The sequence below is a fragment of the Crocodylus siamensis genome, chromosome 7 (genome assembly GCF_052110815.1).
Source record: "Crocodylus siamensis isolate JL-2025a chromosome 7, ASM5211081v1, whole genome shotgun sequence".
Classification (NCBI taxonomy): Eukaryota; Metazoa; Chordata; order Crocodylia; family Crocodylidae; genus Crocodylus; species Crocodylus siamensis.
The window spans coordinates 19387892-19409496 of record NC_143401.1 but is presented as its reverse complement, the minus strand read 5'-3'; the positions used below and the strand labels follow the sequence as shown (position 1 = coordinate 19409496).

Here is a 21605-nt window from a genome sequence, read left to right as displayed (position 1 = left end):
GCACAAAAAAGAAAATGTACTTGCAGGTTCTCTGGGTTTTTATTGGATTAGAATAGGCTTCTTTTTGAAAAGTTTAATAACGCATGGCTGCCAGGTATAGTACAGTGATAGTCAATAGAGTTTTCTCCATATTCTGTTGTAGTTTTGCATAAGAAAAATGAATGACTTTTCCCTTGCGTATTCAGGTGCAATAGCATTTAGGGAAGTGATTTAAGGAATGAAACATGGCTTTATTAAGGTGGAAAAAAGAAGCACTAAAAATGAGTAAATTAAGATGTGGCTGGACAATTTACAGAGTTAAAAGTGCACATCTGTTGTTCTGTGGTGACCGACAAATCTGTTCCTCTTTTGAGTTAAGTGGAATTTTAAACCAGAGCAACTTAATTCTATCTAATTTAGTTATCTATCCATGCCCTTAGGGTTGTATATGAATATGTATTACAGTACAATCTTTGATTTCTTGGTCACGTGCTGATTTTCAGCAGGGTTTGTATCTCATTCAGAATAAATTTATACTCCCTGCAGCCCTATGACTGGGCACAATTTTGAGTCCTGCTGTGTAGGGCCAGATCAGCAAGTTTTGTCTGTCTCCATTGTGATTCAGCTGAGTTGCTGTGTGAGAGAATTCTCTGAACTCTTCGTGTCCAATCCTGGTTTTTATAGTTGCTTTGAGCATTGCTTTGTTGGCATTGAGTTTACCATTTGTGCTTCTGGACTTGGATTAAGGCCAAGCTTTCCAATGCTAATCTGTGTTTTGAGGCCTTTTATGCTTATTAATATTATTATATGTTGCCCTAGTGCCTTACCATCAGTGCTACTGAAAAGCAGCTTCCTGTGGGGAGTAGAGTGGCAGCCAAACTGTATTAGTGCTGTTCCATAGTAGAAGATGGAGATATCCCCCATCCACAGCAGGTGCTTAACAAAATAATTAGAGCAAATTGATAGGAGCCCAATTCAGAATGGGAGAACAACAGGTTACAGAATATTTAGATAAGGCAGATGTATACAAGTCAGCAAATTCTGAGAGAACTCACCCTGGAATACTAAAAGTACTAATTGATGCAATCTCTAAACCAGTGGTCTCCAAACTTTTTTGATCATGCACCCCTATCAGTAAAAAATTTTAGAGCACGCACCCCCAATATATGTATATTTATATAAATATAAATAGAAGTTCTAATATTTTCTTCCCACACCCTAATGGATTGTCTTGCGCACCCCTTGGGGTGCACGCACCCCACTTTGGAGACCACTGCTCCAAACCATTGGCCATTATTGTCAAGTGCTCGTAGAAGACTGGGAACAAACATAGAGAAGAACAAACATAGCTCATACTTTTCAGAAAGGAGGACCTAGGAAATTATAGACCAGTCAGACTAACTTTAATTCCTGACAGATTCTGGACCACATTAAACAATTCATCTCTAACTATCTAGAGCAGGGGAGCCTGCGGGTTGGATCCAGCATGCAGTGCTGGGGGTCTTGGACCAACACATTGCAAGAAGCGTGCCCCGGTCCAAGTTCCAGCCCCAACCCCAGCCCTGTGCACTGCATGTGGCATGCAGAGCCCATCTGGCACATACTGCACATGGTATAGGGGTTGGAGCTGGTGTGTACTATGTACAGTGTGTGGAGGCAGTCTGGGGTGGGTGCTGCATGTGGCACCCATGCAGGACCAGCCCTGCATGCTGGATCCCAGTCTGGTCTAGATTTAGGTCCACAGATCTGCTGCACATGCTGGATCCAGCACACCAGGCCAGCCCAGCCCCATGAGCTATGGGTGCCCCAAACTGGCCCTTTACTTTCACTGGAGGTTTGTCTGGTTTGAGCTCACAGATCAGCTCTGGGCACCATGTACAGCCCCATGCCCTGGACCACTTCTGTAAATTGCACACCGTACATGGGGCCAGTCTATGGCTTAATCCGGCTTGTAACCCAGCCCAATGCCCTTCATCTGGTCCATGAGGCTGGATGACTTTGACACCCCTGAGCTACAAGTGACGATGAGGTTGATGATAATGGAAGATAAGATGTTGGTTTGTCAAGGGCAGGTTGTATCGTACCCATCTGACATCATTCTTTGCTAGGTTAACTAGCCTGGTGTATAAAAGGGAAGTACTAGATGTGATGTATATTGATTTTTCCTTAAGTTTTTGAGACTTTCTCACTTGCCCTTCCTATAAGCAAGCTGATCAAATCTGGTCTAGATGTAATCAATATAAAGTGGGTACACAACTGGCCTAAAATTTGTTCTCAAATGGTTCACTGTCAGACTGAGAGGGCATTTCAAGTGAGGCTTTGTCTTGGGTCTGTGCTTCTATTCACTGTTTTCTTTAGGTATTGGCATACTTACATTTTAGAGCAGTTTGAAAGAGGGGGAGGGATGTTTCAAAAGAGCAGTAGCTGTTACATTCTTACAAGTGTGAACCAGCTGGGAATGGTACAAATGTAAAAAAAAAAAAAACAAAAAAAAAAACCATTCCAACCTTAACCTTGAATGAAGCAGTACTACAGTTGGAGCAGATCTCCTACATTTGTATGGTGCCCAGCTTGACCACACCTAACTGCTGCTGTGCATAACAGCTGCTATGCCATTCACAGCAAGAGTCCTGCTCCTCTCCACCCTTTTTAAGCAGTTCCTAATGTATGTGTATCCAAAACTTGTGGCTAAATACAGACTGTCAAAAAGCCTGAGGCTGAATAAATTCAGCCTTTGCAGGCTAGCCTAAGTGAAGCAAGTTGAACAGACATTAACTTTTGATTCTGGAAATGTCGCTACATGCCTGCAGTGGCCCAGGTCAGAAACTTGGGGGGTCAAGGAGATGGGGGGATGCTAGAACATGCCTCCCTGCTCCACTGGGGTAGACAACTGTGCCAAAGCTAGCCTGCTCACCCTGCGGGGGGGAGGAGGCTGTGGGGGAGGTGCAAAACATCCTGGGACACTGGGGGATTGTGAATAAACTTCAGTCTGGAGGGGATCTGGGACAGAAGTTCAAGAAACTGATTTAACCTAAATCAGTTAAGTCTGATACTACATCCATCCAGATGCATCTTAAATTGGTTTCAGCCATTTTGAAAGCAGTTTATGTGCACTGATCTTCTGTTGTGTTAGAGTTCTGAACTGGTTTCCAATCACTTACACCAGTTTATGTGCATCCTCCAAGTCCCTAGCCTTAATGACTTGGAGGATGGAATACAAAGTACAGTTATAAGCTTTGTGGATGACACTGCACTGACAGAGGTAGCAAGCACTCTAGAGGACAGAACCAGAATGCAGAGTGCCATGGAGGAAGGGGGGAGAGTCCAAAATCAACAAGATGAAGTTGAGCAAAGCCAAGTGCAAAGTGCTACATTTAGAGAGCAGAGAGCAGCCCAGGCCTGCAGGAGGAGAGGCACCAGCTAGGAACCCTGTGGCTGGGCTCTGGCCGCCCCCTAGTGTCTAGGCAGACCCAGCACTAAAGTCCCCCTGTTAATGCACGTTAATGTGCCTATACGTGCGCTAATGCGTTTTAACTATCTGTACCTAAATTTGATATTTGCTTCATGCAGGTAGCAAATTTAGGCAGGATTAGCCTAAATTTGCCATTTTTAAGGCTCATGAAGTGCGCATACATGTAGACGTGCACCCTTAATTCGCTTTAAATCAAGCTAATACACATTAAATGCCCATGTGTAGACATGCCTGGATGTGTTTATTCTGCATTATTTGGTGCTGGTAGTGCTACAGCTGGTGTATTTGTTCAGTTTTGGTCACAACACTGAGAAAGATGTAGACAAACTTGAGAGAGTAATATTAAGTTTGGAAATCCTGACCATTGAGGAAGAGGTGTGTATGAAAAAGAAGTTGGATTTGCTCAGTCTAGAAAAGAGAAAATCATGTTAAGTCTTACAAAATGTAAAAAGCTGGTTTAAAGAGGAAAGCAATTAATCATTCCCCATGAAGCAGTGGTTCTCCTTGTTAAACTAAAAGCACCTGTTGTTGGACTCAAGGCACTCCTTAGAAAATACTAGCTCTTAATCTTCACTTGCTTTTTGACTCCAGAAAGAAAACTCTTCTGTTTTCTATGTCAGAGACTTCAAAAAGACCACAACAAATCAGAATATTTCCAACACTATGGATTTCTTTTGAAATCTCTGGGTTTATTTTGTGAATCACATTTGTACACCTACCACCGTTAACATTGTCTGGCACCCCTGAAAGAATCTCTCAACACCCTGGTTGAGAATCACAGCTCTGAGCATTGGAAGAAGTACTAGAATATTGGCTTAATATACAGCAAAAATGATTTGAATAGGCTATTAGGAAATGTTTCTGACCTGTTTTGTAGTAAAACACTGAAACAAGCTCCCTGTGGAGGTTTTGGAGTCTGCTTCATGGGAGATTTCCCAAAAAAATTTAGGCAATCTAGACGTTGGACTACGTGATCTCCTGAAGTCCCTTCTATGTGCCTTCTGTGTTAGAAAATAGGCTTTCCTGGAACTATGTACAGGAAGTGTGGCATCTCTAGAGGCGGTCTGAGGACTGGGCTACCATAGAGTTTCTGGGGTGGCAGCGTAAGAACAAAGGTGATCAAAGCATTTTACCTTGTTACTGAAAGTAGTTCTTTATGAAAAGTTTCTGTACATACAGTGTGTGAGCTGTGTGATAAGGATCTCTCTTGCAAGATACTATGCCTTTCAACATGGCATTTCTGGGGCTTTATTCTGAAAGTTCCCTGGAACTAAGTGATCACTGTTCATCTTGATACCCTTTATACAAGGTCTAGTACCCTTCATACAAGGACTTCTTGTTACAACTGCATGGCAACAAGTTGTGGACCAGTTCCTTGGTCCTGGGGCCTCCTTAGCCTGCGGTCAGATGGTGTTCGTGGTTTGTGGTATGCCTGTGGATGGCTAATCAAATCCTGGTGCATCAACTCTACCTTCAAAAGTAATTGGAAGGGTTGGCTTCCCCCAGCACTCATCCAGATCCTTTACTGTCCTGAGCAGCGAGACTTGTGCTAGGTTGAAGAGGTCAAGATAGCAGCAAGCACAGGAACATAAGACTGGAAGGGTCCTCCTATTTCATTAAGTCTACTTTGCTATTGTAGATAATAGTGTCATATATTCACTGAATTTTGTTTTGTTTTGATTTTGTTTTCTTTGGAAGTAACAAGGAGAAATTTCATAGATTTCATAGATGTTAGGGCTGGAAGGGACCCCAGAAGATCAAGTCCAGCCCCCTGCCCCAGAGGCAGGAAGTCAGCTAGGTTCAAAGGATCCCAGCAAGATAAGCGTCCAAATGTTTCTTAAGAGTCCAGAGTAGGTGTTTGTGCCACCTCTGGAAGGAGTCTATTCCATGCCTTGGGGCTTGGACAATAAGGAAGTTTTTCCTTACGCGCAGCCTAAAACAGTCTTGGAGGAGTTTGTGGCCATTGGACCTTGTCATCCCTTAGCATAACAAAAAGGCAGAAGGGTGTTTATTTCTTGAATCAGTTACTCTAGTTCTGATGGCAACATGCTCATGAACATTTCCATGGCAAAGTGCACCCTTCCATGCTGTTGGGTTAGCATTTTGTTTTTAAGAAATTGCTAAATATGCTTTTAAATATAGTGTAATTTGAAAGGAAAACTAATGTGCATTTGCATAATTATAGCAGACAGGCAAAGGAAAAGAAGTGGTTAGAGAAACCGCCATAATCACTCCTGAAATATACTTTAAGAGATTGGCTCATTCCACAGCAGAGAGAAACTTTCTTTTAAGTGGTAACATGACTGTGAAACAGGCAAAAAAAAAAAGGGTGTTACATTAACAGCTGGCACTGTCCTGAACACACCCCAGTGTATGCACATTATCACTTAGCTGTATCAGCAGATCCTTGGCTGCATGGCATAAAATATGATTGATGGAAACTGATCATTCAAGTTGCAGTTGGTTTGTTACATACTTAAGATTATTCAAACGGTTTTGTAGCCTAAGTTTTCTGTTGCTTCTGTTTTATATGCTCATTTTATTTATAATTTCCTGTGTCCTGCAGTAAATTAATCCTCTTCCCATAAGCAGTGTGGTGCATGCTCTGTGGCAAGCAGAAATTATTTTTAGGCTTCTCAGCATTACAAGCCTTCTGCCCGCACAGGGAACCTGCCAGAGCACATCTCCCCTCTCACAGGTTAGGGCAGCTCCACTACAGCAGCTGTGCTGCAGAGCAGCCTAAGAGGCACCAGCTGTTCTAGGGGCCACAGCTGCTAGTAGAAAATGTTGACATATTTATATGCACTTTTGGGAAGCTTCCCTATGGTGGCAGAAGCCTCCTGTTGCTTGCTGAGCTGGCATTGTTCTCCTAGCAGGAGGAAGGGGTTTTGCCGCCAAGAGAAAGCAAACCTGTTGTGTAGACCAAGCCTCTAGCAGCCAGATTCCTGACCTCTGGAGCAGCTTTGCTTAAACATGCCATCAGGGCTTTGAAGGCTTTAGATACAGAATGCAATCATGCACTCAGTAGCATAGTCTTTATTTTGATTGAAAATTACACTTATTTGATGCTGTTCCAGTTTTTATGTCCCAAGGCGCTTTGTACAGGTGACACAGAACTGAATGACAAAAGTTGTCATTGGGAAACCTGTAATTTTGGCAGCAGAAGGAGCCCGAGTCAGTCTAGGATGGTGGGGCCAGCACATTAGGTGGACACGTCTCCTAAAAAGTTAAGTAGTGAAGGCATTAATGTTAAATAATTATTGTTAAATGGTCATCATTAGGTTACAGAGTAACACAGGAAAATGAATGGGGTAATTCACACCAGTTGGAGCTTTTGCTTCAGGCTGTCTTCAGGTTCAGGCTGACATTTCACTGCCTATCCTCTGTCCATATTTCAAGCTTTGCTTTGCAACCAGGTGGGCTGGAAAACAGTTTAATGTTTAAATGGTGAGATCTGATTCTGCACTTAGGTGTACAATTGTAAAACACATGGAGCCAATCCTGAAGATTACCCATTTACAGAGACTTAACCAGCTTCTGTCTCTCAGAAAACTTTAGGATGGTTAGAAACTTCCAAAAAAAATAAATTACAGGATCTAGCTAGTCCTACCAGCAGAGCTAGATTTCATAGACATTAAGTCTTGAAGGGACCTCAGAAGATCATCGAGTCCAGCCCCCCGCCCAAAGGGCAGGAAGTCAGCTGGGGTTATAGGATCCCAGGAAGATAAGCATCTAATTAACTCTAGAAGGTGTTAAATGTAGGTACTTAAACCACGTCCGATAGCAGGCTGTTCCAGACCTTGGGGGCTCGGACGGTAAAGAAATTCTTCCTTATGTCCAGCCTGAAACGGTCTTGCAGGAGTTTATAACTGTTCGACCTCATCATCCCTTGGGGTGCTCTGGTGAACAAATGTTCCCCCAGATACTGGTGGTCACCCCTGATAAACTTATCGGTGGCCATCAGATCACTCCTGAGCCTGCGCTTTTCCAGGCTGAAGAGCCCCATGGCTCTCAGCCTGTTGTCCTAAGGTCTGTTTTCCTGACCTCTGGTCATGCATGTGGCTCTTCTCTGGACTCTCAAGCTTCTCCACATCCTCTTTGAATTGTGGGGCTCCAAAACTGGACACAGTACTCCAGCTGCGTCCTCACCAAAGCTGAGTACAAGGGGAGAATGACATCCCAGGATTTGCTTGAGAAGCATCTATGGATGGAAGCCAGCATTTTGGTCGCTTTACTAGCCGCAGCATCGCATTGCAGGCTCATGTTCATCTTGTGGTCAATGATGACCCCCAAGTCTCTTTCTTCCGTAGTGCTAGCCAGCGTAGCACTGCCTAGCCTATAAGGATGCTGCAGGTTTTTCCTCCCAAGGTGGAGGACCTTGCATTTTTTGGTGTTAAACACCATCAGGTTCTCATCTGCCCATTTGCTGAGCCTTTCCAGGTCAGCCTGGATCGCGCTCCTGTCTTCTGGTGTTGATGCTTTGCCCCAAAGTTTGGTGCCATTGGCAAACTTGGCCAGTCTGCTTCTGACTCCAATGTCCACATCATTAATCAAGATATTGAACAATATTGGTCCAAGGACAGAGCCTTGAGGGACCCCACAGAGCACCATGAAGATTGACTTCCATCAATTACCACCCTTTGGGTCCGACCACAGAGCCAATTTCCCAGCCAGCGAATCGTGGTGGATCCAAGGCCACAATTGGCCAGTTTCTCCAAGAGGTGATCATGGAATACCAGATCAAAGGCTTTTTTGAAGTCAAGGTATATGATATCAGTCTCTTCTCCCTTGTCCAGGTGATAGGTCATCTGGTCATAAAAGGAAATGAGGTTGGTCAAGTAAGACCTACTCACAACAAACCTGTGCTGGCTGTCCCTCAGGATGTTGACGTCGGCCGGTCCATTAAGGATGGCCTCTTTAATAAACTTTTCTAAGATCTTCCCTAGGATAGAAGTCAGGCTGATGGGCCTATAGCTTGCCGGATCTATTTTCCTCCCTTTCTTGAAGATCGGCACCACATTGGCCCTCTTCCAGTCTTCAGGCACTACACCAGAGCACCAGGAGTTCTCAAAGATCCGTGCCAGGGGCTGGGCTATGACGCTTGTCAGCTCCTTGAGTACCCTGGGGTGCGGATTGTCAGGGCCGGCTGATTGGAAGGTATCCAGCCTCTCAAGGTGTTCCTTTATGAGGCCAGCATTAATGGAGGGCAGGGACTGATGAAAGAACGATGCAAAGTACCCATTTAATAGGTTGGCTTTTTCCTGGGTGTCAGTTGCCCCATCTGGTTCAGCAGGGGTCCAATGTTGCCCTTGCTTTTCCTCTGGCTCCCCACATATCTGAAAAAGGACTTTTTATTATCTTTGATTCTCAAAGCTAGTTGGAGTTCAGTTGCAGCCTTGGCTTTCCTGGTTTGCTCCCTGCAGGACCTGACCAGTGCAGAATATTCCTCCTTGGAGGCATATCCCATCCTCCATCATTTGTAGGCCTTTCTTTTTAGCCTCAGGAGGTCTGCTAGATCCCTGGAGAGCCAGGGGGGCTGCTGTGCCCTCTTGCTGCCTTTCCTCTGAGATGATATAGAATTAGCTTGTACATTGATGATTGCTCCCTTGAGGAGCAACCACTCTTCCTGGACTCCCCTCCCCCTGGGGTCGTGGTCCCTTAGGGGCTCTCTGACAAGCCTCCTGAGCTTGTCAAAGTTGGCTTTCCTGAAGTCAAGGACTTCTGTGTTGCTGACTGACTTGCCAGCTTTACAGTGGATGGTGAACGTGATCAGCTCGTGGTGGCTGTCACCCAGCTTCTCATCGATCACTAGGTCACTGACTAGGCCATCCCCAGTTGCCAGTACCAGGTCGAGCAGCACTTTACCTCTCGTTGGCTCCTTGAGTCAGGTAGAGGTCATCCACACAGGAAAAGAAGCTTTGCGACCACTCAGATTTTGCTGAGTGATCCTCCCACAAGATGTCCGGGTAATTGAAGTCACCCATGACAACCATGGTCCTGGAGCATGTGGCCTCAGCCAGTTCCCGGGCGAACTCCTGGTCAAGCTCTTGACTTTGGGTGGGAGGTCTGTAGTAGACTCACACCGTTGTGTCCCCTGTGCCGTGTTCCCCACAGATTTTAACCCAGAGGGTCTCCAGTCGTCCACCCTGGTTGCCAACATCAGCTTGCAGGGGCACGTAGCTTTCCTTAACATAGAGAGCTGCACCCCTGCCCCTTTTATCTACACAATCCCTCCTGTACAAGGTATAGCTATCTATACCCATGGTCCAGTCATGGGTGGAGTCTCACCAGGTCTCCGTTATCCGTGTGACATCATAATTATTTGTGTTAAGCAGGAGGATGAGTTCCTCATGCTTATTCCCCAAGCTCCTGGCATTTGTGTACAGCCCTTGGGGGCTCTTGCCTTGCCCACAGATTGTACCAGGGCTGGGGCAGGGGTGGGCTCCCTTAAGTGCCTTGGTCTGCTGGCTTTGCAAGGGTTCTCAGCGGGCCAGCAGTGGCGGTAGTCCCCCCCATCCTCCGGCGGGCTTAGTTTAAAGCCCGGTGGAGCAGGTCAGCCAGCCTGGCTGAGAAGAGCCTCCTCCCCAGGGGGGAGAGGTGGAGGCCATCTCTTCCCAGCAGCTCGCTGCCTCTCTCGCCAAAGAGCGGGCTGTAGTCATGGAAGCCAAAGCCTTCCTGATGAAACCAGTGCCCCAGTCTTTGGTTAACTATGTGGATCCTCCTCTCCCTCCTCAGCCCATACCCCGAGACTGGGAGGATTGAAGAAAACACCTCCTGTGCCCCCAGGTCCTTTAGCCCCACTCTCAAATCCCTGTAGTGCCTCATGACCTGGCTGGGAGTGCTCCGAGCCATGTCATTGGTGCCCACATGAATAAGGAGAATGGGATAGTGGTCTGTGAGCTGGAGGAGCTTAGGGATCTTCTCCACAATTTCTCAGATGTGGGCCCCCGGGAAGCAGCAGACTTCCCAGGCTAAGGGGTTTGGGTGGCAGATTACCCCCTCAGTCCCCCTCAGGATGGAGTCTCCCACAACAAACATTTTACATTTTGTCTTGGGGAGAGTGGGGGCGGTAGCTGCAGTTTGCCTTGCTCTTAGTATGTTATCCAATATTTTATCCAATTTAAATGTGTGAACAGTTGGAACTTCTGCCATTTCCCCTTTACTGATTATTCTGCAATCTAATCCACCAGTTTTCCTGAAATTTCACCTAAAGTTTTGTCTCTGTTAATTTCAGCCCAAAATGATGCTACGTATTTTTCACATGGGCCAGCAGAATTTGTTTCATTGTTTCATTTCAGGCTGTCATCTTCTTGCCTCAAAAACTAAACTTCACTAGGACTTGTCTGTACCTAGATAAGCAGGGGGGGCATAGTCGGTGGCAGCGGGGAGGGTAGTGAGCATAACCAAAGGTTGGCGACCACTTGTAGCTGTCACCAACAGTGTCGGCAGCAGCCATCGGGGGTTGTGGACCACCCACAGATGCTGCCAGCAGTGTCGGTGGTGCCTTTTTGTAGGGGGTGCACCGCCACACTCGGGTTGGAGCAAACTTGATTAACTGAGTCTGCTCTAGCATGGTAACTACCACACTCCAGCAGACTCTGGTGTCTTGTGTATCAATATCCTCATGCTGAAAAATGGCAATGGGGACACTTTAACTAAAGCTCAGTTGACAAGCTCTTGTTAAAGTATCCCCACTGCCATTTTCCAGTCTGGGGATGCTGATACATGAGACACTCCAGGTGCTTTAATTACAGCAGGTGTTGGAGCCACTAAAGTCCTCCGCTCCCACTCCTGAAGCTTGTGTATAGACACCCTATAAGTCCACAGTATAGGACTTCAAAGCATAGAGTCCCCTTCAGTTGCAGTCTTATTAGCAATCAAGGCTATTTCCAGGTGCTGGTACTAATAGTAGGCCCCTAAATTGTGCTTGTGATACTGAATTCTTGGTAGTCCTGCCTGCTGGAAAACTGACACCCTGATATCTTGTTGTTAAAAGTCCCTCTGTTTTTCTTAAAAGTAGAAGTGGTAGCGTCTGTGTGCTGATTTATACCCGAGTACATATTCTCTCTCCAAATCTAATTTTTCCTTTGATTGGGTATGACAGTTCCTGGTTTGTGCAGTGTTTACAGGCTAGTAGATCCTACCCCAGAAATCATTGCATGTTGATGTTAAGAGCAATGCTCCATGTATACAAATTACTACTTTGTGGTAGCACATGTTCATTATTTGTGCTAAGCTCTCTGACAGTCAGCAATAAAGCCTCCCACGCTTACATCTAACCTGAGACCACTGGATCTGATGCAGTAACTGACTTCAGTGTACTGTGTTAATGCTGAAGGTTGATGGTATGTAAAAACAAACAATTTGAAAGCTAACCTGTGATTTCTCATTGCAGGCTGGCAGTCCAACCTCTGTTTCTGCTCCTCATAGCTTCCCTCGGACATCTGTCACACCATCCAATCAGGACATCTGCAGGTAAAGTGCATTGTGTGTATGGCAACAATGAGGCTCCAACAAGGACCAATTAACAAGAAAGCATGTACCCTGGGAAGTGAGCAACATGTGGTTCTGATCCTAATGTCCCGTTTGTTTGACTCGATTGCTGTCTAACACTGTTGGATCCCACTTACTGTTTTGCTCGCTGTATTTACCATCCCTACTCTAGCCATAATTCTCATTTCTTCGCTTTAATTATCCATGTTCTCTTTTGTAATTGTTTTTACTTTCTGTGCTTTTATTCCACTGTTCTGCATGCAGTTCCAGTGCAGTGTTTTCTGAATGTTGTCATCACAGTCCAGTGCAGTCTGCTGTTGTCTTGAAAAATCCTAACTGCCAGAATTCTCTGACACAAGGGGTCACTGTGACAGTAATCTGTCAGGACAAGTTACAGGCAGCAAAGAGAAATTCCCGTGGGCAGGATTGGGTGCAACCAGTCCAGGCTGCCAACAATGCAAGCTCCACCCACTCTCTGAAATTCTCCAAGTCCCTCAATGACGTCGACCAGAAGGCACAGAGCACCGTTGCAGGCTTTAACTACATGGAGCGAACATGCTCAGAAGGCAAATTGACACCAGCTCAGGAGCAGTGTTCAAGGATTAACAGATTTCACTTGAAAGAGAGGAAATTACTCAATCTTGGGCCTCTTTCTTTTAACAGTTCCAAACACTCCTATATCCCTTCTTTTTCCAATGGCTCGAGTGCATCAGGAGGAGCCGAGAACCAAAGCATGGTACATATTCCTCTCCTGGAGGACAGGGTGGACCGTGAGATATCAAGAAGCAAAAAGCTACTGCGTTATCTTTTCTCCTTTTCCCACACTGCGAGTGCCAGCAGCCTGCATAAATTCCATGAACTGGAGAGCTATTCAAGCCATGTTCATGGAGAGAAATCTTCCAGCATGCTGGTGGAAAGCACAGGCTTTGGCTCCGATGACATGGGAGATGATGATGTGTTTGAGGACAGTGCTTCTGTGAAGCTGAAGATGAAAGAACTGCGGGCACCGCTCTGTTCAGCTGAGAAGGACAGTGACCTAGACTGCCCTTCCCCCCTATCAGAAAAATTCCCCCCTCTCTCCCCTGTGTCAGCATCAGGGGATACCTGCAGGTTGGTTTACAGAGAACCGCCTTCCTCTGAAACCTCGCACGTTTGCGGGGGCCTGCTCTGCTTTCTCTGACTTCTCTCACCTTCCTTTAATATGTGCAGTTTGAGGCCCGCAGCTTTCCCCATACATTATGATATCTGTGTGCAAAGCAGAGGCTTCCTTTTTGAGTCAATGAATTCTTTGCACCCCAAAGTGATTCGTTTCTCAGGTCTGTGTTCCAAGATGGTTTCATTGGTGCCAAAGCCAAGAATATCTGAAAGAATAAGCTACACATATTAAAGGGCAAATTGAACAATTTTTTAGCTTAAAGAGCAATAATGTGCTTTGCTGACTGTTGTTACAAGGGTGGCCATTTAAGTGTTGCTTCCTCAGTTTGGGGGGGATCAATTTAGTTATGATTTTTTAAGATATTTCAATTCATTTTCACAGATATATTTATATCTGGAGGCTTTAGGTAAAAAGTGTGATAAAATATCCCAGTGGCAGTGATAGGCCAGATTGTGGTCTTGACACACATCCATGGCTTAGGAACCAACTATAGCTGTATAATCTAAATGAACGGTAAAGCTGAAGAAGCTTAATTACATCTGAGGCACCCAGAGGCAGCCCTCCAGCCCTGTACCTTTCTAAGTGGGGAGAGTCCATGACTCTGCCGGGATTGGTGAGTTGGGCAAATGGGGAGCACTAAGTGTAATGTGTGTTATCACAGCCCTCATCCTCTTATAGGGTGTGGTGGCAGAGTGGTTTAAGGTATCTCTGTATAGCTCTGGAGGCTTAAATTCCAGCTTTACTGTAGATTTGTTTTAATTGCAAGTTCCAATTAGCCTCACATCTCTCCACACATGACCTGTTTTGGGAAGTGTCATCCATACCGCTTAAATGCCACTTTCAGTAAAGTACTGTTGTTCTAGTAGATGAGATGCCATGTTGTAATTTCTTACCCCCCCCTTTCTCTTTTTTGTTGTCAGTTTTTTTCAGACCTTGTGCGTCTGCTATAGAGCTGTGGTTAGCAGTGCCTGTGCACCATTATTTGTGTGGTATTTTATGTTTTAGCTGATGGATATATTCTTTTATGAAATATTTCTTTTGGGATCCTCAATGGGTGACCATTTGTCATCACGCATTTATTCCTGCCTCTTCTATGGCACCTCAGCTTCTCCAACTGCTCTGTCTCCTTCTAATGAGCTGCATTGCTTCTGATTCAGGATATGTCACTGTGAAGGAGATGACGAGAGTCCCTTGATAACCCCCTGTCACTGCACAGGAAGTCTTCATTTTGTGCACCAAGCCTGCCTGCAGCAATGGATCAAGAGTTCAGACACCCGATGCTGTGAACTCTGCAAGTACGAGTTCATCATGGAGACCAAATTAAAGCCTTTAAGAAAGGTAGGTGTAAGGATTGTTTCCAAAGAAACTGCTTCATTCAAGCATGGTTGAAACTGCTTCATTCAAAAAATGACTGTTTAACATGGCACAATGTGACTCTGTTTACTATCACTCAGTGGTTTCCTATCCAATGGGGTCAGTTTTATAAATGGCTGATCTGAGTTAAGCTGGAGTCTTTCTGGCTTCATGCATTAGCCATAGTGATGGTTTTCTGTCAGGACTTAAGTTAGAAGCCTGCTGAGGCTATATGAGCCAGAAGAGAATCTAGGTCCTTTTCTGAGCTGTATTGGTTCTGCCAGGTTTATAGGAGTAGCAATAAACGTTTATTGTAGACCGCCAAGCTGGCAGCTGTTACTCTGAATACACAATGTACAAAAGTCTAGTTTTGTCAGAACCTATCATTGCCCCAAAGTCATCCTTCAGAGATGCAACACCTGTTGATACCCAAGGTTTTTGGTGCACAGTTATCTGCATGGCTTGTGAATTTTCTCAGAGATGTTGGAATCTCCAGCTACAAATTTATGTACAGAATGTATCTATTCATGTAGTCTGCCAGTTGTTTATAAAAAAACAATGGAGCAAATGATTGTTAAATTCAGAATCTCATTTGCAGTGTAATTTAAATTCACCCAGAAAATATTTGCACTGTTATCATTGTATTGGAAATGCATGGTAGCACTACAGCATCTTTGTTTAAAGGATTTTAGCAATCTTGCGGTAAGGATACTTAATTATAAGTCACAGTACATATTCAGCTTCTTTTTAGTAGTTTTTTCCCTTTTCCCAGATATCTCTGGCTTTCAAAGACAAACAGTGCTCAACATCAGGATTTCTGGATGTATAACTCTAATATTCTTAGAATTGGCAAATGTTGCTATGTTTGCCAGTGATAAATAAACTAATAAAAGTAATCTCCATCTGGGACTAAAATAAGTGATGGAGATTAAATTCAAACAGGATGATCCTATAGCATGTAGGGCCAAGAATCCAAAATATACCCTGCCAAGGGCTGTAACAGAAACTTGTCGGGATTCCAAAAGCCACTCCAAATATGCAGAATGTACAAGAGATTTCAGGTCCTTCACACTGTAATACGGAAATACAGTCTGCAAAATGAATGGCTGGGCATGTGATGCTGAACTGAGCAGAGGCTTCTTGGGTCAAATGGAGCACTGCATTATGGATCCTGTAGTTTTTGCCAGTCATGTCTTTTCAGTACAGAGAAATCTAGGTACGAGCTGCAGCATGAAACATGGGTTCCATTGGGCATATGGGTCAGAATTTGGTCATCTTTGCTGTACTGTGTCAGAAATGGTGCATATTTGTGCATGTTCATGCACATGTGTACAGACACACACCACAACAAACCCAGTACATATACAATAGCCCAGGTATTCCCAGACTCTGGTATGTGTACTCCTGGGGGTATGCAAGACATCTTGGTGGTGGGGGTACAAGGGAGAAATTGTGTAATGGTGGATTTAATTTTCATTATAATAATTGGAATTTAAGGAGCTAAAATATAAAATGTATGCTGTGGTGGTATGTGGGCTGCTGGTAAATCTGGAAGGGGGTACTCAATAAGGAAAAGTTTGGGAACCTCTGCAGTAGCCTAAGTTAACACATTGGTTAGTAACTATGGATGCCCAGTTTGAGATGCCTTGGGAGTGTCTACATGAGACGCATTAATATGTATTAGCCTAATTTAATACATATCACATGTGTGCCCTTAATGCAGAATGGTGAAATTAGGCTAATTGCACCTAAATTTGATTACCTGCAAATGCAGGTAATTAAATTTAGGCATGATTAGTTAAAGCATATTAACACACATATAGTCACAACCAGGCACTAGCTCTAGTCACGACCGGGCACATGGCAGGGCTGCAAGGACTTGGCACTAACTTTAGTGCCAAGTCCGTGCACGTGTAGACACCTGCCAAAAATCACTTAATGCACATTAAATTTACCCATGCTTAAATGCATGTGTAGATGTGCCCCTTGTGTAAAAATTCAGCTCTTTTTTAAAATCTGGACCTTTTAAAGAATACCAAGTAAGAAAGCAAAATACTAGGTCACTTAAAATCAATAGTCCTTTCTGAAAATGTGATTTACCAGATCCTTAAAATAGAAACAGAGCAACAAACAGAAAAAAAAATGGAAATTGCCTCTCAAAAGTGTTCCTGAGATTCAAACTGCATTAGATGAAAAATGTTGGCATCCTGTCTTCAATTCTTCCTATGTGATGTCTCATCAATCAGGAGAAAATAGCCTTGTAGCCATTGAGCTTATGAGTAATGTGGGTCAAATAGTACCCCAGATGCATCTTGGAGGTTAGGAGCCAAATGGTCATCCTAAATTGAATGCTGGGTCATAGAGGAGTTAAAACAGGTGCAAACTAGCTCTGTAAAGATTTTGCACAATAAAAGAAAGGCTGGAAACAAGAAAATTAGCTCTGAATTTAAATTTGGCCAAACATGGATAGGTTGAAGTTTCAGGGAAAATTTCAGTTAAAATGAGGGAATAATTTACACCTAAATTTTTCACAGAACATTTTGAATTTCAGTAACATTAAAAAAAAAAAATCTGTGTCCACACCTCCAGTTTTTTTTAATGTTGCTTCATAGAAGTTGTAATTCAAGTGCCTCCAGCTCCCACGCTCCTGTATTACCAGACTGAACCTCTGTCTGCCAATATGCACCATGTTATGTTAGAGGAGGGAAGCCATCACCATGGGAGTTTCAGACTCCAGACTGAAGTCAGTCATAGGAGATGTAGTCCAAGGAGGGAGCTCAGCTTAGACACTGCGACTGTCGTGAGACTTTGTAATGGCATTGCCAAACCAAAATATTTCAAGTTGCAGGTGTCAGGGTTTTTTAATGGCAAAGACCATCAGAATTGTATGTGAAAAGCAAATACTTCTTGTGGAGAAAATAATTTAGATGATCGTTCAATTTTCTGCTTTAAAATTGTTAAGTAGAAAACGTTTGGCTGCTACTGTGCTAAACCCCACCCCCCCAAGAGAATGTAAAATTCTGATGTTTCACAGATCTCAAACCTGATTTTTCAGAGGTACTGAGTACCTGAAAATTCCTACCTCAGGTTGAGCTCTGGGCACCCCAAATCCCTGAAAATCAGCCTTGGGCTGCTCTGAAGAGTCCTTTGTTAGTAGTACACACAAAAAAACAACTCCTCTTGCTTACCTGCTGGAGCCAGTATTCTCACGTTCATAGAAGCTGGGCTATTGCTGCCACTTCTGGGACTCCCCAGTCATGTCAAAGCAGGTGGTCCTTACTCGGTTCCTATATCATTTTTGGTTCTGGTCTTAAAGGCTTTGGTGTACTAAATGCATCTGTTTGGTGTCAAATGCAGTTCTACAGGTTTACACAGCTGTAACTGAAAACAATTTATGTCTACAATGCATATAGCAAAGGTGTGTGCAGGGTTTATCTTGATGTGTACATATGGAGAAGTAACTGAAAAGCATTATAACAAAATTATGCTTTCTGGGTTAAAAATGGGAAAGCAGCTTCTGATGGATTCTAAGGATCTCTAGGCAAAAGCCAAAGCCATTTCTGAGTGATTATTAGCACTCAGTATTGGTAAGAACTCTCTACTTTTTCTTCAGTTTTCCTTCTTAGCAGTGGCCAGAATCTGTGGTTTTTGATGGGGTTAGAAGAGTTATTATAATAGGCATAAATCTGGGGACTTAGCTTGTTGCTTCCTCTCACTGATAAAAGTGAACATCCCATTGTCTTGGGGAAAGGTAGTTCTACATTAGTGCCTGGAAACATTGGATATAAAGTAGGTGACAGCTTTCATTGTTTAATAATTAGCATGAAATGTATGTAAGAGTTCAAATGGGGAGCTTCCCAAACTGACAGCATGGATCTCTACTGGCAGGTTCTGCATTTGGGGTTTGCAGTATTCTTATCTCTCTCTGGGCTTGGTACAGAGAGATTCGTCACACATGCTGACCGCTGAGTTGCACATGCCCTTCTAGAGTAGTTTCTGTTATATTAGTACACAAGACCATTCTGAATATTGACCTAGAGCTTGGCTGTACCAGCTGCTACCCTTCCAGCCCCACTCCCTCCCCACCCGCCTTAACCTCTCATTTGACAGGGACCAAACAGTCTTAACTTGAATCACAAAGCTAATCATCTATAACTCAAGCCTTGGGCAGATCCATAAGGGAAGCAAGAGGGCTGCAGCCACACTCCCCACGTCAGCTGCGTGACGCATGTGCAGTGAGTTCTGCGAGCTCCCTGGCATGTCGGCGTAGCTCCTGCTGGAGCTGCTTTTGCATTGTTTCAGAGTACAGGGGTGAACACTGCCACCATTCACCTGTCTCCTGCCCCGTCTGCTGGATTCAACGGCCGGGGAAGAGCATGGACAAGCAGCAGCAGCACTCATTTCTGGTCTCCAGAGCTGCATAAAAGCAGGGGCTGTGGCCAGACCCTGTGCTGGTCAGCTGGTGAGCTCAGAGGCCTTGCAGCATGTGCAGAGCTTTGGCAGGAGTTGCGCTGACATGCCGGTGAGCTTAGAGAACTCGCTGTACATACATTTATGCTCCCCGCACAACCCCATCCTGGATCCACTCCTGGCTCAAGCCCCTCTGCACAGACTGACCTAACGAGTAGCAGTGCACCCTGACCCAGCACAGCTCTAACAATCCAGTGCTGCTCCCACTCAGCTCTGGGAACATCAGTGGAGTCAGTGGAAGAAAGAGAAAACATCAAGTCCCAGTCTCAGCTGCTTGAAGTGGTACATGCTGGGTAAGGGCATCTACACCACATCACTCTTTTAAAGAAACGCTTCTGTGAGTCTAGGGAAACAATCTGCTGCCTATGAAGTGTGTTTACCAGTGTTCTTGTGATCATCTGCTGTTGCTAGAACAAACATCTCTAATCTCTCACTCTGCCTTCTGGGTTTCTTACTAGTGGGAGAAGTTGCAGATGACAGCCAGTGAGAGGAGGAAGATCATGTGCTCTGTAACATTCCATATCATTGCCATCACCTGCGTCGTGTGGTCTCTATATGTCCTCATAGACCGGACTGCTGAAGAGATTAAACAGGGACAGACTACTGGTATGTCACAATGTTTTCTTTATCCTGTTGGTGACTGAATGCAAAGGGGAATACAACTTTTTTATTCAGTAAGAGCTTCTGGTTTCAGCAACTGAAATATAGCCACACTTCCATCAGTTACACTGTAAAACAAGTGCAACTTTTGTGTGTGGACACTTTTTTTAAATCAACCAAAATCTGTCTTATGTTGATTTAGCTTGCATCTATGAAATGAAAGGGTGTGGACACTAATCTCATATAACAAGTTTTCTCATATAACAATCCCAATATTCAGAGTTTTCACATGCAAATTTGCACTTGTTTAAATAAATTAGTTTTTAAACTAGTGCATTTCCTAAGTTTAGATACAGCCTTAGGTGTTTGCTATGTATTATTCTTTAATCTTGCTGACCAACACAGCTAACAGACCAAGATCTAAATTCAGTTTCTCCTTTCAATTCAGGAGTATTGTTTATTAAAATCCACTCCTTTGCAGAATAAGTATACACTGGTGTTCCAAAGGACAGTTTGCCTTGATTAATTGTCACATAGTATGTGAACCAGAATACTTCATATTGGACAAACAATGAAAGTATAGCAAGTTAAAAGTGGGTGGGGAGACAGGATACTGGGCTAGGTGGCCCATTGGTCTGACCCAGTATGACACTTTTTTTATGGGGACTTTTCACTGAACAGCTGATCTGATGACTTTGTGCTAGTTTTACCCTATGATAAGTGAAATTTAAGCTGGGAAGTATATCCTAAAACAGGCTAAATCACTGTGGTTTTAAGTTTAACTTGCCATGGAAGTGAGAGAGGGCTAACAAACAATTACCTGGCATAGACTGCTCTGGAGCAAGCTCCTGCCCGCTTTTAACTTGCTGTGAATTGCTGTTTTGTAGGTAGGATTTGTAGATACTTTGTAGCTAGGATTTAATTCTAGCTTGAATTTTAGATTGCAGGATTGGCAGTTAGAAGCAAGTGTTATTTGGAATGATATTGCCGTGCAAATAGTTGAGCATTAATAAACCTACAAGCTCATAAAGTTATGTTAGAATCTCTTTCTCAAGGGTAGAGCCAGCCTTCAAACTGTACACTTTTGATGACTGCCATTTTTCATTTTCAGTTTAGCTTGAATGTTCTTGATTATTTTTTTTCTTTCTTCAGTCAGGAAGCTGCTTTGATTGAAAGCTTCTGGTCTTTCTCCCATCTGATAGCATCCTTCATATGTGCAGCAAAAATTGCTGACTTTTTAATTTTGGGGGTTTGGTATGATTATGAAAAGCATATGCTTTCAAACACGTATAGCCTTCAGGTTGTTTTAGATGATAAATGTTTTAGAGGAGCATAAACTGAGTAATATGAATAGTTAGTACTTAATGCACAGTACTCTGCTTTGGCATCCAAACGGGTTGAGCGAGTACTCTGGTGAGAACTGCAGTGAGTTGAGAGAGAAGAGGTGCAGCGGTCACTGCATTGCACTGGATGGATCACAACCGTTCAGCTGGGTGTTATAGTTAGGGGGTCTACCTAACTCAGGGAGGCAGCTGACCAGTTTCACGGGGAGATAGCATGGCCAGCCACCACATTCATGGTCTGATTATGGTGGCCCCCCTCCACCATCCTCCAACATGCCTCTGGGCAAGAGACTTACTGACTTTGCCCCTTGCCGCTGATTGGCTGCAAAGGGAGGGCTCTCCATCATGCACCCTGCCCTTCACTGCCAGAAGAGGGGTGGGGCCACATCCCAGGCAACCCTCAGCCAATCAGTGAAGAGGGCCAGGGGTGGCAGCCACCTTGGACTGCCCTTCATGCAGGCAGACCTGCCCCCCACCCATCTTTTCTCCCTGGTGGGCTGAGGAGCTGGGCCGTAGTGCTGTGAGGACTGCTGGCTCACTCTGAGCAGCCCGCATTTTATTTTCAGTAAGACTTTTTCGTGGATTTCATGAGCAATGCTGGATTTCATGATTTCTGCGAAATCTATGAAATTGTAATTTTGGTAGGTCCCTAGTCCTAGGTGTGTGCTGCTGATCAATAATGGGGATTTAAGTGTAACCAAGGGGCAGGGATTCTTACCTTTGGAACAAGAGGGTCAGG

The 21605-nt window shown here is 44.3% G+C and overlaps 1 protein-coding gene across 1 annotated transcript in view; it reads left to right on the top strand.

Annotated features, from left to right (window-relative positions):
• LOC149859560 (uncharacterized) overlaps positions 1-21605 on the top strand; it is a 197853-nt gene that overhangs the window by 170303 nt on the left and 5945 nt on the right. Inside the window, 4 exon segments of the mRNA XM_090057903.1 lie at positions 11847-11926; positions 12209-13054; positions 14258-14438; positions 19382-19529. Coding sequence (XP_089914029.1) covers positions 11847-11926; positions 12209-13054; positions 14258-14438; positions 19382-19529 — 1255 coding nt within the window.